A 13,806-nucleotide genomic window follows, 5' to 3' on the forward strand; every position below is an offset into this window, starting at 1 on the left:
TGTTAAAGATGGCTGGCATTGTGTTTCTCCAAGCTACAATAAATTGCTTTGCATCTCATTGTATATAGTGGATTAATCTAATAAGTCTTGGCATAGTGAAACATTATTTATACACTTCAATTAACAGACTTGGCAAATGAAAGGTCATCATTTTCTAGTTTACGAACAATTCTGATAGCAATGACAGTAGTGACATTTAGAAAAAGAGGGATCACAGCAAGCACCAAGGGAAAGTCATTTGATACAGTTTAGGTATCAGTTTAGGTATCAAATTCAGGTGCCTATTTTTTTCATGCTGCATCCCTTTCACACAACTTGTTTAACTTTTCTTAATAATCCATACAACTGAATTGTGCATCTAAATTTCTCCCATGTGCTTATTGTCAATAAATTGGTGTCATTTGAGTGTTTAAAGCAAGGAACAATTAAACCCTCTGATGAAACATTAATCGTGCGATAGATATAGAATTACTTTCTGCAGAAACAAGCACCACTGTGCTACGGTGTAATGAAATTATTCTTTGCGACCATTTCGGACGTCATTGCAGCAAATCTACACTTTGGGCTTGATTTTTAACTGTTCCTCTGAAGTTTTAAAATAAAATGAGATTTTAAAGGTTCTGTTTGGAATAACTGGCATCTTATTACCTGTGGATTTATGAGCATCAGCAGATGTGAAACTCCTCTAATTATGGCAGAAATGCCTTGGAGATGATCTCTTGAAACTACTAGGATGCCCAACTGCTTTAAAAAGACTATATTTGCCTTGGCTTCTGCATTGAGTTTTGTGTCTTTTCTCTTGATTGTCATTGCTATGGGGATGCAAAAATGGATGACTGGCAAAATCCTTTGTAAAACAGGAGCTGATTTGGTCAATGCCACTGATCCAGAGCTAGTCAAGTTCATTGGAGATATTTACTATGGACTTTTTCGTGGAGGCAAACTACGACAGTGTGGTTTGGGTGGGCGACGTTCCAAATTCACAAGTAAGTAAAATTTTGGTTGAATATATAGAGCAATATATAAATAAATTCTAAGAACATTATAAATCCTTTTTTGTAGTAGCTGTAGATTAGAATAGGAATAGTTATTGAATTCACATCTATGGCTCATTTTACTTGTGATTTTTACGGGTTTGAGATGAGAATTTTTAAAAATAAACATGGTATTTTTTAGTTACTTTCTTTGGTATAAGTCTGTAACACTACATAAGCAAGTAAGAAAAATATTCTTTAATTTTTATGAGATAGACTGAGCATTTCCTCTTAATTTTGTGCTAAGGCCTGTGTATCTCTGTTCCACCCCAAGAAGAGCTCTGGGAAGGAACAGTGACTCAGAGGCACCCCTCCAAGTCAGGATTCTCTTGGAGATCCTACTGTCAGGGTAGTTAAGCACTGGAATAAATTGCCTAGGGAGGTTGTAGAATCTCCATCGCTGGAGATATTTAAAAGCAGGTTAGATTAACATCTGTCAGGGATAATCTAAATGGTGCTTGGTCCTGCCATGACTGCAGGGGACTGAACATGATGACCTCTTGAGATCCCTTCCAGTTCTAGTATTCTGTGATTTTATATGGGGGATGGGAGAAGTATGTAATGTAGGCATAACAAATTCCCTCCCTTGCATCCAGCCGATTCCAAAGACTGCAACACAGGGGGTAGGTCCATGGCCATGAGTGGCAGGTACCATAGGCTCAACCCCCAGTCCATCCCCCAAACACCTACTGCCGGCATACTGGGGTGGAGAGTTGTTGCCCCTAGTGCCTGCCCTCCCTGGTGCTCTGGGGCCGGGGAGGCTGGGCCAACGTGCCCTCCTCCCTCCCCATGGTGGTGGAGCCAAGTGCTGGCCCACCTCCACAAAGTGTAAGGAGGGGGATCCTGAGCAGAAGAGGCAGGATTGGGGCAGGTCTGGGGGGCTTGCCCCCCCAGTCCTACCTTCACCCACTGCCCATGTCCATGTCTCTGCCTGCTTTTTGATGGTCTCTACTTCCACAATGCCCAGGTGTTTGTGGGAGGGTGAAAGTATTGGCATACAGCTCCTGTTCACTCACCTGCCCATACCTATGCTGACCATACATCCCAGTTTTTCCGGGACAGTCCCAAATTTAAATGCTCTGTCTTGGTGTCCCTATCAAGTAGGGAAATGTCCCGAAAAGCCCAGCTGGATCCGGCTAGAAATGGCACCACCATTTCCCTCTCCCTTCTGGGACAGCCTCACAGATGCTAGCGTGGCACAGCAGCAACATCCCCCTCCTCCATCACATAGGTGTCTCCCTGGGTGCTTTGCCAGTGGCAGCCACAGCCACTTCCAATGGCGCATGGTTTCCAGGTTGGGATTGAAACTAGAGCCCAGAGCATTCTCTGAGCTCCAGTGTGCTGCGTGCTGCCACTTGGCAACCCCCTGCCAGCCCCCACCCTACCACCACGTGGTCCCCACTTTCCCTTCCTCTCTCCCCCCTCTGCCACACATGGCCCAATCCGGGTGCACTGCCTCATCCTCCATCCCCAAGTGGCCACTTGCTCTTTGTACAGTGGCCGCAGCAGGGGAGAGGGGTTGGGCATCAGGCGGGTCCAAGAGCGCTGCTTCTTCAGCTGGAGCCAGGGCGTTATTAAAAATAGCACCGTGGGCAGTCCCGGCTCCAGTTGGAGTCAAGTGGCAGCTACACAAGATGCTCTCCAGCCAGGGCAGTCTAACTGGAATGGGCCTCATGTGGCTGCTTCTTGACTCCAGCTAGAGCCGGGCAACGTGCAGGGACCGGGACAGCAGTACTAAAAATAGCACTGCAGCCTGGCTCTAGCCCTCACAAACTGGAAGGCAGAAGGCGAGGGAGGAGGCAGGGGGAGAACCAAGGGGGATGTGGGTGAGGAGAGAAAGGGGCTTGTATTGAGGGGAGGGGGACAGGGCAGGAGAAGAAAGGGGAAGGCACCAAGGGGCAGAGTGGAGGAGAGACAAATGCCAGGGGTCCAAGAGGAGACAATAAGGAAAAGGACAGGAGGGGAGGGGAAGGAAAGGGGACTGGGTGATGCTGGGAGAGGGGAGGGACAATGGGGGCAAGAGGCAGGAAGAGGAGATGGGAGGAGTGGGTGCCAGAAGAGGGGTTGAAAGGAGGGCTGGGCATGAGGATGGCAGGGGATGGAGCAAGTTATGTGTGAGGGCAAAGTGGCAGGATGGGAACTGGGGCTGAGGATGGTGAGGGGGTGGGTACCAGGGAGAAGGCAGACAAGAAGGGAAGGGGAAGGCACCAGGAAGATGCGGAGGTAAAAGAATGTGCAGGTGCCAAGGGACTGTGGGGGTGAAGCAGAAGAGTAGACATGTGGAGGGGAGGGATGGGCATCAGAAGACAGAGGAGAGAGGTAGGGGAGAGGGGATGGGGAGGGGTAACTACAGATGATCAGAGTGGAGATAGAGGAGGAGTGGGCACAGGGGGAAGGGAATGCTTGTGCAGGGGTCAAAGAGGATGGGGAGGGGTGCAGGTCCCCAAAGGGCTGAGGGGAGAGAGACAGGCAGGAGCCCTGACAGCAGAGGAGGTTGAGGGGTGGGGTGCAGCAAGCATCAGGGGAGGGTGGGAGACATGATAGCAGAAGGGAAATGGGTGAGGTTTATAAAATATTTATTAATAACATGGATGTCACAGTAGCACACATCCGAACAAGCGCACATGAACTCAATACTGGTGCACGAGCAGGCCCACCCAAAGTCTGCAGGACCCAAGGCAACATGGCTGAACTGCACGGCCGCTCGGCAGCAAGTAAGAGTCCGGGTGGGCGGGGCTGGGAGCTGGGCAACATGGGGCCCTGAATGTGCAGTGCCACAGGGCCCTGAATGCATAGGGCCCAAGGCAACTGACTCGCTCACTTTGCCCAAAGGCCAGGCCTGTGCACAAGACAAAACTCACTCCACTCATAGGAGGAAAATCTTAGGGTACACTTCAAGGTTTTTGCACAAAACCAGCCATTTTTACGTAAAAACTAGGGGAGCGTCCACACCTCAAGGACGCTTTTGTGCAAGTAAATCAGCAGAAGAGAAGGCTTTTGGCAGTACAGTTATTCCTCTCCCCACGAGGAATAACTCCTTTTTTGTACAAGAGTTCTTGTGCAAACAAGTGTGGATGCTCCTCAGGGTTTTCTTATGCAAGAAACCCCTATCTGAAAAAAGCACAGGTGCTCTGATGGCCATTCACAGAATGGCCATCAGAACTTTCTTGTGCAAGAGTGCCCATGCAGTGTGGACGCTCTCTTGCACAAGAGCACATCGCTTTTGCAATGCGCTTTGAGGTCTGGACGTGCTTTTGCACAAGATGTTTTTGTGAAAGAACACTTCCACAAAAGGCTTCTTACGCAAAAACACTGCAGTATAGACGAAGCCTTACAGTGAACACTTCCCCTTAGGGTTGCCAGATGGCTTCAACAAAAATACTGGACACACTTGACATCACATCACAATCTATATTACATCTTATTTAGAAAATACCAGACATTTATATTTTCTCAATTGATTCCCCAAAGAGAAAGCTCAAATACTGGACTGTCCAGTTTTGAACCGGACACCTGGCATCCCTACTACCGCCTCCTCCCCTTCCCCGAGTTAATGCAATGCAAGTTGGGTTAATGTAATTACAGGCTAGTTGCATGGGGTCTTGTGGGGGCCAAACTAATCCCTATTGGTAGAGGATGGTGGGAGGAGCTCTTAGAGGGGTCACATGACACTTGACCAGAAGTAAAGGATGTCCATCTGGCTCTATCCTGCATAATTGCTGAGAGGAATGGGGAACTTTATTTTTCCTTGAGACCCCTGCTCAAACATGTAGGATTAATACAAGCTTTTAAAAAATACAGACGTTCTCCTCAGTTGTTATGCAACATGAAGGGGCATGCTATAATTGCACAGTGACTACTACACTATGCCCAAAGGGCCTGATCCTGAAATGCTTATGCAAACAAAACTCTAGTTGAAATCACTGGGACTCTTTTCTGCTAGAACTGCAGGATCAGGCCCTCACAATCAATAAACTAGATGGCAAAGTTCTGTAAGTGAATACAGTATTGAGATTTTTTTTTCAAAATATGTAGAATCATGAGATTGTTATAGTTAGAAGCTGAGGCTAATGCCAGGCCTCTCTTCCAGATATTGCCTTGGCAGAGGTGTGGCAGGCCCTCTGGAGCTATGTTGCTAGTATGCGACGTACACAAATAAAACACCTCAGGAAGCTACACTTAATAAGGGCCTTTATTTCTGTTGCTTTAGAAATAGTACTGAGCAGACTCCCAAATCCAACAGCCTCCAAGCACTGGGTGGTATCTTATCTGCCCTTGACATAGAGGCACAGAAACTCTGTGCATCCTCTGTCCCTACTCCCTACACAAATCAGCAGGCTTAGTCAGAATTTTGCTCTTTATGTTTTGTCCTTATGCTCCCTCCCCTAATAAACTGGCCTTTATATTTGTGTACCCAACATTACACTGACAGTGTGTGCCACAGATGCTAATTTGTCTCCATGATGCTCAAGCATCCTCCTACCTCTCCCCCACTCTTTCCCTCTGTTGGCCCAGTTTTAGTTCAGGCTCTAATTTACAGCAAAACCTGGCACTACGGTGGTTACCTTTTTAGCTGTGTAACTCAAACAACCCAAAATTAAATAATAGAAGCATAAAGTTTAAAACTACTCATGTTTGAGGAGCACTGAGTTTTTCAGAGCAATCCAGTCTACTGGGATATATGGAGGTATGGGCACTTCAGTGAAATGGAAGTTACAGGGGATCCTGCAGGTCACTTCACATACAGCCACATGAAACCAAAGGCCTGTTTTACTGTGAAGCTCTGCAAACTTTATACAAAATGTAACTAAAACCTGGCTAGTTGCCCAGCACAGCTAGCAGCTGTTCCCCAGACTACATCATAGAACAGACATAGAAAAGAAGAAAGGTAGAAAGGGAAAGCTAAAATAGTCAGAGATATACTGACCCAAATAGCAAGGCCAGCTGTTGGGGCCCCTAAACAGAGAATGGCTGTTCCCTTGTCTCATTCCGAGGCAAATGGAGAAAGAAGTCTGAGAAAAGTAATCTGATCTCACATGCCTTAGAGGAAACACAGAGGAAGAGAGAGTACTCACGGATCTTGGGCCTAGATTGTGATCTTTTAATAGGTTGGGCCTGAGGACTCGGAGGGTATGTCTACACAGTAGTACGAAATAAGCTATGTATTTTGAGCTACGGCAATTGTGTATCTTATTTCAAAATTTGGTGCAGCCTAAACAGTGAAAATATCAAAATAGAGCACTATTCTGATGTGTCCCTTAATCCTTGTGCAACGAGGTTTACAAGACATTGGAATAACAAACTTGTTATTTCAAAATTCATTTGAAATAACGGGCTTACTGTTAAGACGCGCAGAACTCTAATTTGGGTAACACAGCTGTGTAGACATAGCCTGGAACTAGCAACACAGGCAGGCTGGGAGTAGGAGCCAGGAAAGGAAATGGAGGTTATGGGAGGGACTGGGAGCAAGGAGATGGCGGGGAGGAGAGGTGACCGAATGTGAATGAAGTGTTCAGGGAGACTGGGACTTGTTAAGCAAGTTGACTGAGACCTGATGGGATATGGTGAGTAAGGAGGAAGAGGGGAAAGAGTTATCTGAAGAGCCACCAGGAAGCAGAGGGAGCACTGTGAGGGTATGTCTACACTGCAAAGTTAATTTGAAATAACAGCCATTATTTCAAATTAACTTTAATAGAGTCTATACATGCAAACCACTATTTTGAAATAAAATTGAAATAGCAGAGCGCTTAATTCGAATTTGGTAAACTCATTCAACGAGGAGTAGCGCCAAAATCGAAATAGCTATTTTGAATTAAGTGCTGTGTAGACACTTAATTCAAAATAGGGGGCCTCCAGCCCTTCCCAGGGAACCCTGGTGGCCACTCTGGGCACAACCAGGAAAACTTACTCTCCTCTCCCCCAGCCCCAGAGCCATTAAAGGGGTAGACCCTGGCCACAGTGCCTGTGCCAGCTCCAAGCCTGCCAGCCCAGAGCCAGCAGTGACCACGGGGGCCCCTGACCCAGTGGCCCCAAAACATGAGCCAGCAAGCCACTGGCAGCCAGCCCTCCACCGCTCCCCAGGAGTAGTCTGCCAGCTCCCAGGAGGGGGGGGGGATGCCCCCAGTTTCCATGATCTCCGCACTAGACAGAGGAATGCAGTCGTCTATGGCAGGATAGCTGCCAGCCTGGCCACCAAAGGCCACATGTGAACCTAGGAGCAGGTTTGCATGAAAATTAAGTTTGTCCAGCAAGACCCCCCCCCCCCAACCCTGAGCGCTGAGCTTCCCCTCCCCCTTCTTCCCCTTGCTTCCCCCTTCCAGCTCCCTCCTCCCAGGTTTCCCCCTCCCCTCCCTTCTCCCACCTCCTTTTCCCAGTCTCCCCAAAGGTTCATTCTCCCCCCCCCCCGTTTTGTTCAATAAACACAGTTTCTATTTTTGAACATACATGTCTTTTGTTTGACATCAGGAAGGGGGGCTAGGGAGGAAGGGGGGCTAGTGGAAGGATGTGAGGGGGAAATGGGGCATGAGCCCCTGGTGGAGAAGACCGGGGTGGCTCCTCGGGCCGGACTCTCTCCCGCAGGGCCTCATGGATCCTGACAGCCCCCCCAGTAGACCCCCCCAGATGGCAGCTTGCAGCAAGTGCAGCTGGGCTGATGGCAACAACCCCATGAGACGCACCGGTGTGCCCAGGGGCAGCTCTGGCTCCATGTGGCCGAGTGCTGTGGTATCCCGAGTGTGGGCACTCCAAGACAGGACTGCTTTGCTGTCCCTCATTGGGGAACCCTAAGAACTGTCTGTCTGGGGTGGGAGTAGTGTCCCTTTAAGCACGGAGCTCAGTTAGCCTCAGGCAGCAGCCCTACACACTAAGTCCTAACCTGATGCCCTGCCAGAATTGGTTCCGGCCAGCCTTAACTCCCATTCAGAGTCCACTCAGTGTGGAAGCACTATTTCGAAATAGCAAAAAACTAATTTGAACTGCATTTTGTGTGTAGATGTGTTAATTCAAATTAGCTTAATTCAAATTAACTATTTTGAATTAAGATAACTCAAATTAACACTGTAGTGTAGACATACCCTTACTGATTAAGGAAAGAACATGGAGGGGAGGGGGAAAAACAGAGGCTGGATGGAGAAAGATTGGGACTAGGAACAAGTGGGGTTAAGGTCTATGGCTGGATGTTAGGGCAGTGACTACACGCTAGATGTGGATAATAGATCATATGAAGTGGCAGGGAACTGGGAGTTGTTGGGCAAGGATTCCAGGAGGGAAAGAGAAAATGGGACTGAGAAGGGAAGTTTGGAGAGGTGGGATTAAGACTTGATGTTGTGAAGGCCAGGAATTTAAGAGGGTTCCAAAAAAGAACTAGATACATTCATGGAGGTTCGATCCATTAATGGTTGTTAGCCAGGATGGGTAGGAATGGTGTCTGTAGCCTCTGTTTGTCAGAAGCTGGGAATGAACGACAGGGGTGGGATCGCTTGATGAATTCCTATTCTGTTCATTCCCTCTGGAGCACCTGGCATTGGCCACCATTGGAAGACAGGAGACTGGGCTAGACGGACCTTTGGTCTGACCCAGTATGACCGTTCTTATGTTCTTGATGGGCAGGGAGACTGGAGTGAGAAGCCTGAGAAATAGCAAATGGGACTGGCTAAATAAGGAAAATAAAAGACGGGAATGAGGAGCCAAGTGTATGGGAAAAGAAGGGACTGGTCTGGGACAAGTTGCAGGCCAGAGTATTAGGGGTCACGCTTAAGAAGAAAGAGCAGAACAGTCTGTACTCATGGGAGTACAGAATGAGGCAGGGGTTCTGTGGAAAAGATAATGTTACCCTGTAACTAATGAGTGCATTATAATGCATACACATACATGGGGAACAAGCAACCCTAACTGTGGCATTTCCTAACTTTTGCATGCTGGACTTTGCAACCCTATTAATATTCTTTTAACAATTTTGGTGGTATCAAGACAAAAATAAGTTGTTCATTAGTGCTATCACATCCCAAGCTCATAGCATAGACATGTACTTGTATCTGAATTTCAGCAAAGTTCAGGGGGGGTTGACATCAGAATTCTGCTCCTTTGATGGAGTGAGCAGATAAATTTCATCCTTCATGGACTAACACACCTCTATCTATCCATATTGATTCCCCCTGTAATTAATGCTTTGTTAATTGGAGTGAAAAGCAGTTTCTAGCATGAGTATAATGTTTATCCTGTAATTTTTATACACTGAATAACTGAATATTTCTTTCTTGCCAGTCTTCCCTCATCTGGTGAAAAAGTTGAATGCAGGCCTTCATATGATGATTTTAATCTTCCTTTGTATGGCCATTTCCTTTGCTCTGGTCAGTTTTGGATTCTGCATTCTCAATGCAATAAAAGTTCCATACCGAGCTATTAAAGGTCCCGCAGGTATATACCTATGGAATTTACTCGCAGGTAAAATAATTTTACTACCAACCACATTAGAATAAAATTGTAAAAGTAAATGTATACAAAAGAAGATCATTACTCTCTTGCCATATGCAAATTTATCATTACCTCTATATTAGTGTGAAAAAAATAGCACTGAATTCCCCTTTATTACAATAAACCTTTTAGAAGGTGTTTCAGACTTCACCATACTGTAAATTGTTTTGTATGAACAGGGAATTCACCTATATAGCTTCAATATCACAAACAAAAAAACTTAAAGAAACATAACATTTATGCAAAGGTTGGTCACATAACTAATAAAGACCCCAGTTCAGAAAAGCACTAACATTCTTAATCTGGATATCACTTAATTAGATGTTTAAACTTTAAGCATGTGCTTACATCTTGTTTTCCTGAATCAGTCAATGTTTAACTTGTTCAGAAAATGGTTAATTATTTTTTCATTCTGTTGCAGGAGGCTTTACAGCATTGGCTGTCGCTAGCTTTATAGCTGCTGTTAAACTTCATCGCCTCACAGAAAGAATTGCCAATTTCCAAGAAAACATCTTTCAGTTTGTAATTTTGGAAGAACAGTATGAAAGCTCTATTTGGCTTTGTGTAGCTAGTGCTACATCTCACGTAGTAAATTTGTTGCTAATAGCCATAAGTGGAATGCACCTCCCTGAATTCAAAACTAAAACAGAAGAGGCAACAGTTACAGCAGAAGATATTATGTACTGATAACCCTTACCTACCTAACACTCGTTCTATGAACTGAACTCATGATTAAAAGAGGTCCTTGGTTCTACAACTCTAGAACTGGATGGAGTTTTACTGTCCATGACAGCAACAAACTGCCACTTGCAGAAATACAGAGTATTTTAGAAAGTAGTTGTCAGTACTAGCAATTAATATTCACTGCATGGAAGGGAAACTATGGAAACTTCACAATTGAAAAACAAGCAAGATAGACAACAATACAATTATTTTTCTATCTTAAATATTTTATATAAGGGCCACCAATGGGGAGGCAGGGAAAGGGGCAGCTGCCCTGGGGCCTGGTGATTTAAACAGGCCTTAGGCTCCAGGCTGCCACTACCTGGGCAGCAGTACCTATTGGAGCCCCAAACCTTTACATTGCTACCAGAGCCCCAGGCAGTAGAGGCCTGGCAGTGCTGAAGGGCTGGATGGAGGAAGTTAGTTCCAGTCCTGCCTCTTCCATTGGAGGCCCGCCCTTTTTGTGGCCTAGACTTCCTCCCTGACCTTGCTCAGGGGCTTGGTAATTCAGGAGGCAGCTCTATTTACATAACAGAGTTGAAGTATATTTTCACCATAATCCAAAAGTAAATCATAGGTAAGGAAGAAAAATACATAAATTGCAATTATTTGGCCTTTAAGTTCCCAGAATATATTTTTATTTCAAAGCAGGAAGACCAGATACTGGATTTAAGGTTTTATTCAGAGTTGCAAGTTTCTCAGATTTCAATGTGAGACGACCAGGTACTCTGTTTATTATTGTGCTACAGAATTAGAAAAGTAAACTCCATTACCTGGAAGACTGAAATGTAAAGGAAAAAAAAAAAAACTCATGGGAAGATTTAGAAGCAAACATCAAAAGCTAGACCCTAGAAGAGTGTAAAGAAGAAAAAGATGAAATATGATAGGAATATTCTTATGGAAGACCAATAGAGTATAAAGAAAAATGAATAGGTGGCAAGTGAAGAGCTCGTTGTAGCGAATGATGGGCAAAATATTTATACATAAACATTGATATTGTTATGATAACCTAACAATTCATATGCTGACAGATTTATGGTCCTTGGGCTTCTGCCAATTCTTGTTTTTATCTGAAATTAATACAAAATGTTGTCTGATGAAACAGTATTAAAATGAAAAAAAGTGTTTATACTAAAATAGTTAGATGTGAGGAAAACTTAGTGAAAGACCAGCACTACTACAAGCATTTAATCAACTAAGTTGCAACTGATGCATTATATACTGAAAATTATCAAACCTTACAGCAAACATGAGACTTCTTGTGCTTACTTATAGTAAAACAAAATAGATTACTAAACTATTTATAAATTACAATTACAGAAAATTGAATGGAAGAAATTTGTTTGAGTTCATGAAAAACACTTGGTAAAGCTACCATCCCAAATAATTATTAAAAACATTTTATTTGTAGTCACCTGATTAATGAAAAACTGTATATTGTAATCTTTATTGTAGTCAAAGCCTCTATCAAAACAAGTATACAAATCTTTTAGAAGAAAGAGCTGAATAATTATTATACTATTGCAGATATTTTAAGAAAATCCTTAATTTTATATGAAAATCCCTCTCCACTTAAAAATAATTTTAAAAGCCAAGGTGAACATTTAGAAATTGGTTCCTTAACTCAGGTAAATTCTGCACTGATTCCAGACAGAGTAGTTGGAAACTTATTTGATAAGCATTCAATAAATTCTCCCCCATAAAGATTACAAAATAGCAGGATACGGAAAGAAGCTAGAATTTTCAATGCTTTTGGCGCACTATTATCATAATCTTTCCATGAGTGAGAATCTAGAGTCAATAAAGGAGATGTTTCCTAACCCAGAAACTATAGCAACCAATTTTGTCTTGTATTTGTTTTACTTCTGCTTTGTTGACTTTCCTTTGTTGAGTCAAGGCTACAGTGAGGAGGCAATATTAGGAAAGGAATTGCACAAATCCGATCCACATGAAGATGACCTATATCTCAGCTAGCCACTCTGTTGATCAGAGCTCCTTGGAAGTAGTCATCAGTAGTGTTCCTGCCTTATCTTCACCTGCAAAAACAATTCTGTCTAGCTCTGAATCTTGGGCATATGGCTCTGCTTTACTATACAACTGTAGACTAGGGATGTGAAAGACTAGTCAACTATCTGATAAGCAAATGCTTATTGGATAGTCAATAGAATAGTCGACTAGTTGATTTCCTCCCCCAGCTGCCTCTACCAGAAGCAGCAAGGAATGGGGCGGAGGGAAGGAAGGGATACTTCAAGGCAGCAGTGCCTCCTGAAGCCTGTGACCCGACCCCAGGCTCTACACAGCACTGCCGCTTTGAAACACCGCACGCAGCCTGGGACCAGCTCAGGTGTCCCCAGGCTGCACGTGGCACATGAAGCCCAGGATCAGCTGGGGACACTCCCGCTGACCCTGGGCTCAGTGCGGCACTGCCACTTTGAAATGCTATGGGGAGCCCAGTGTCAGGCTCCTTGTGGAGTTTCAAGGTGGCAGTGCCACATGGAGCCTGGGATCAGCTGAGTCCCCAACTGACCCCGGGCTCCATGTGGTGCTTTTGCCTTAAAAAGTGTAGCAACAGCCCTACAGCTATTGCTACACTTGAAAGGCGTAGCTGCCCTATTGACTAATGGAATAGTCAATGCAAAATGCATCGACTATTCAATTAGTTGATATTTAACATCTTTACTCTGATCAATAATCTTTACTCAGGTGTGTAGTCCCAGACCAGTATAGATTGCTTATGCAAGTAAGAGTTTTCAGGAACATGTCAGCAGTTTTTATCATGTGTTGGAATAAGTGGTAAAAATCCTCATGAAAAGTAGCCCTTGTGCACTTTTATAGCTATTTCTTAAAATTAAATCTCTCTACGTGCCTTTCCTTTAAATGGATAAGTTACTTGACATTATTTCATTGTTTCTATATCAAAGCTGCTTTAAGTTTCACGTTCACAGAACAGCATCATAATTTGACAAACATTTCCTTTTACATTAAAATGAATTGTAAGGCTTTGTGCTATGCTGTGTATCAAGAGTCAACCTGGAAAAAATTTTACTGTTAACTTGTGTGCTTAAATTTAGCCTTAACTATAGCAGTGAGAGTGAAGTCTACAGTAAGGGGATTCTAAATATCAACTGACTAATCAAATAGTTGATGCATTTTGCATCAACTATTCCATTAGTCGATAGGGAGCCTCTGCCTTTGAAGTGTAGCAAGAGCCTTAGGGTTGTTGCTACACTTCAAAGACTAAAGCGTCGCATGGAGCCCAGGGTCAACTGATCCCGGGCTCCACATGGCGCTGCCATTTTGAAACACTGCGAGGAGCGTGACACTGGGGTCCCCACGGTGTTTCAAAGTGGTAATGCCGCATGGAGTCTGAGATCAGCTTGGGACTCCGCAGTTGGTCTTGAGCTCCATGTGGCGCTGCCGCTTTGAAATGCCTTGAGAAGCCTGACACCAGGCTCCCCATGGCATTTCAAAGCAGCAGCGCTGCATGGAACCCAAGGTCAGTGGGGAAATCCCCATTTGATCCCAGGCTCCACATGTCATGTGCAGCCTGGGGATATCTCAGCTGGTCCTGGGCTGC

The 13,806-nt window shown here is 44.6% G+C and overlaps 1 protein-coding gene across 1 annotated transcript; it reads left to right on the top strand.

The window, feature by feature from the left end:
* The first annotated feature begins 733 nt into the window (after positions 1–733).
* Positions 734–10,193, top strand: CLRN2 (clarin 2). Its single transcript, XM_006136991.4, has 3 exons — positions 734–986; positions 9,297–9,476; positions 9,928–10,193. Exons 1-3 carry the CDS (start codon positions 734–736, stop codon positions 10,191–10,193), a joined length of 699 nt encoding a protein of 232 aa, XP_006137053.1.
* The last annotated feature ends 3,613 nt before the right edge of the window (positions 10,194–13,806 follow it).

The sequence above is a fragment of the Pelodiscus sinensis genome, chromosome 4 (genome assembly GCF_052426305.1).
Source record: "Pelodiscus sinensis isolate ZL-2025 chromosome 4, ASM5242630v1, whole genome shotgun sequence".
Classification (NCBI taxonomy): Eukaryota; Metazoa; Chordata; order Testudines; family Trionychidae; genus Pelodiscus; species Pelodiscus sinensis.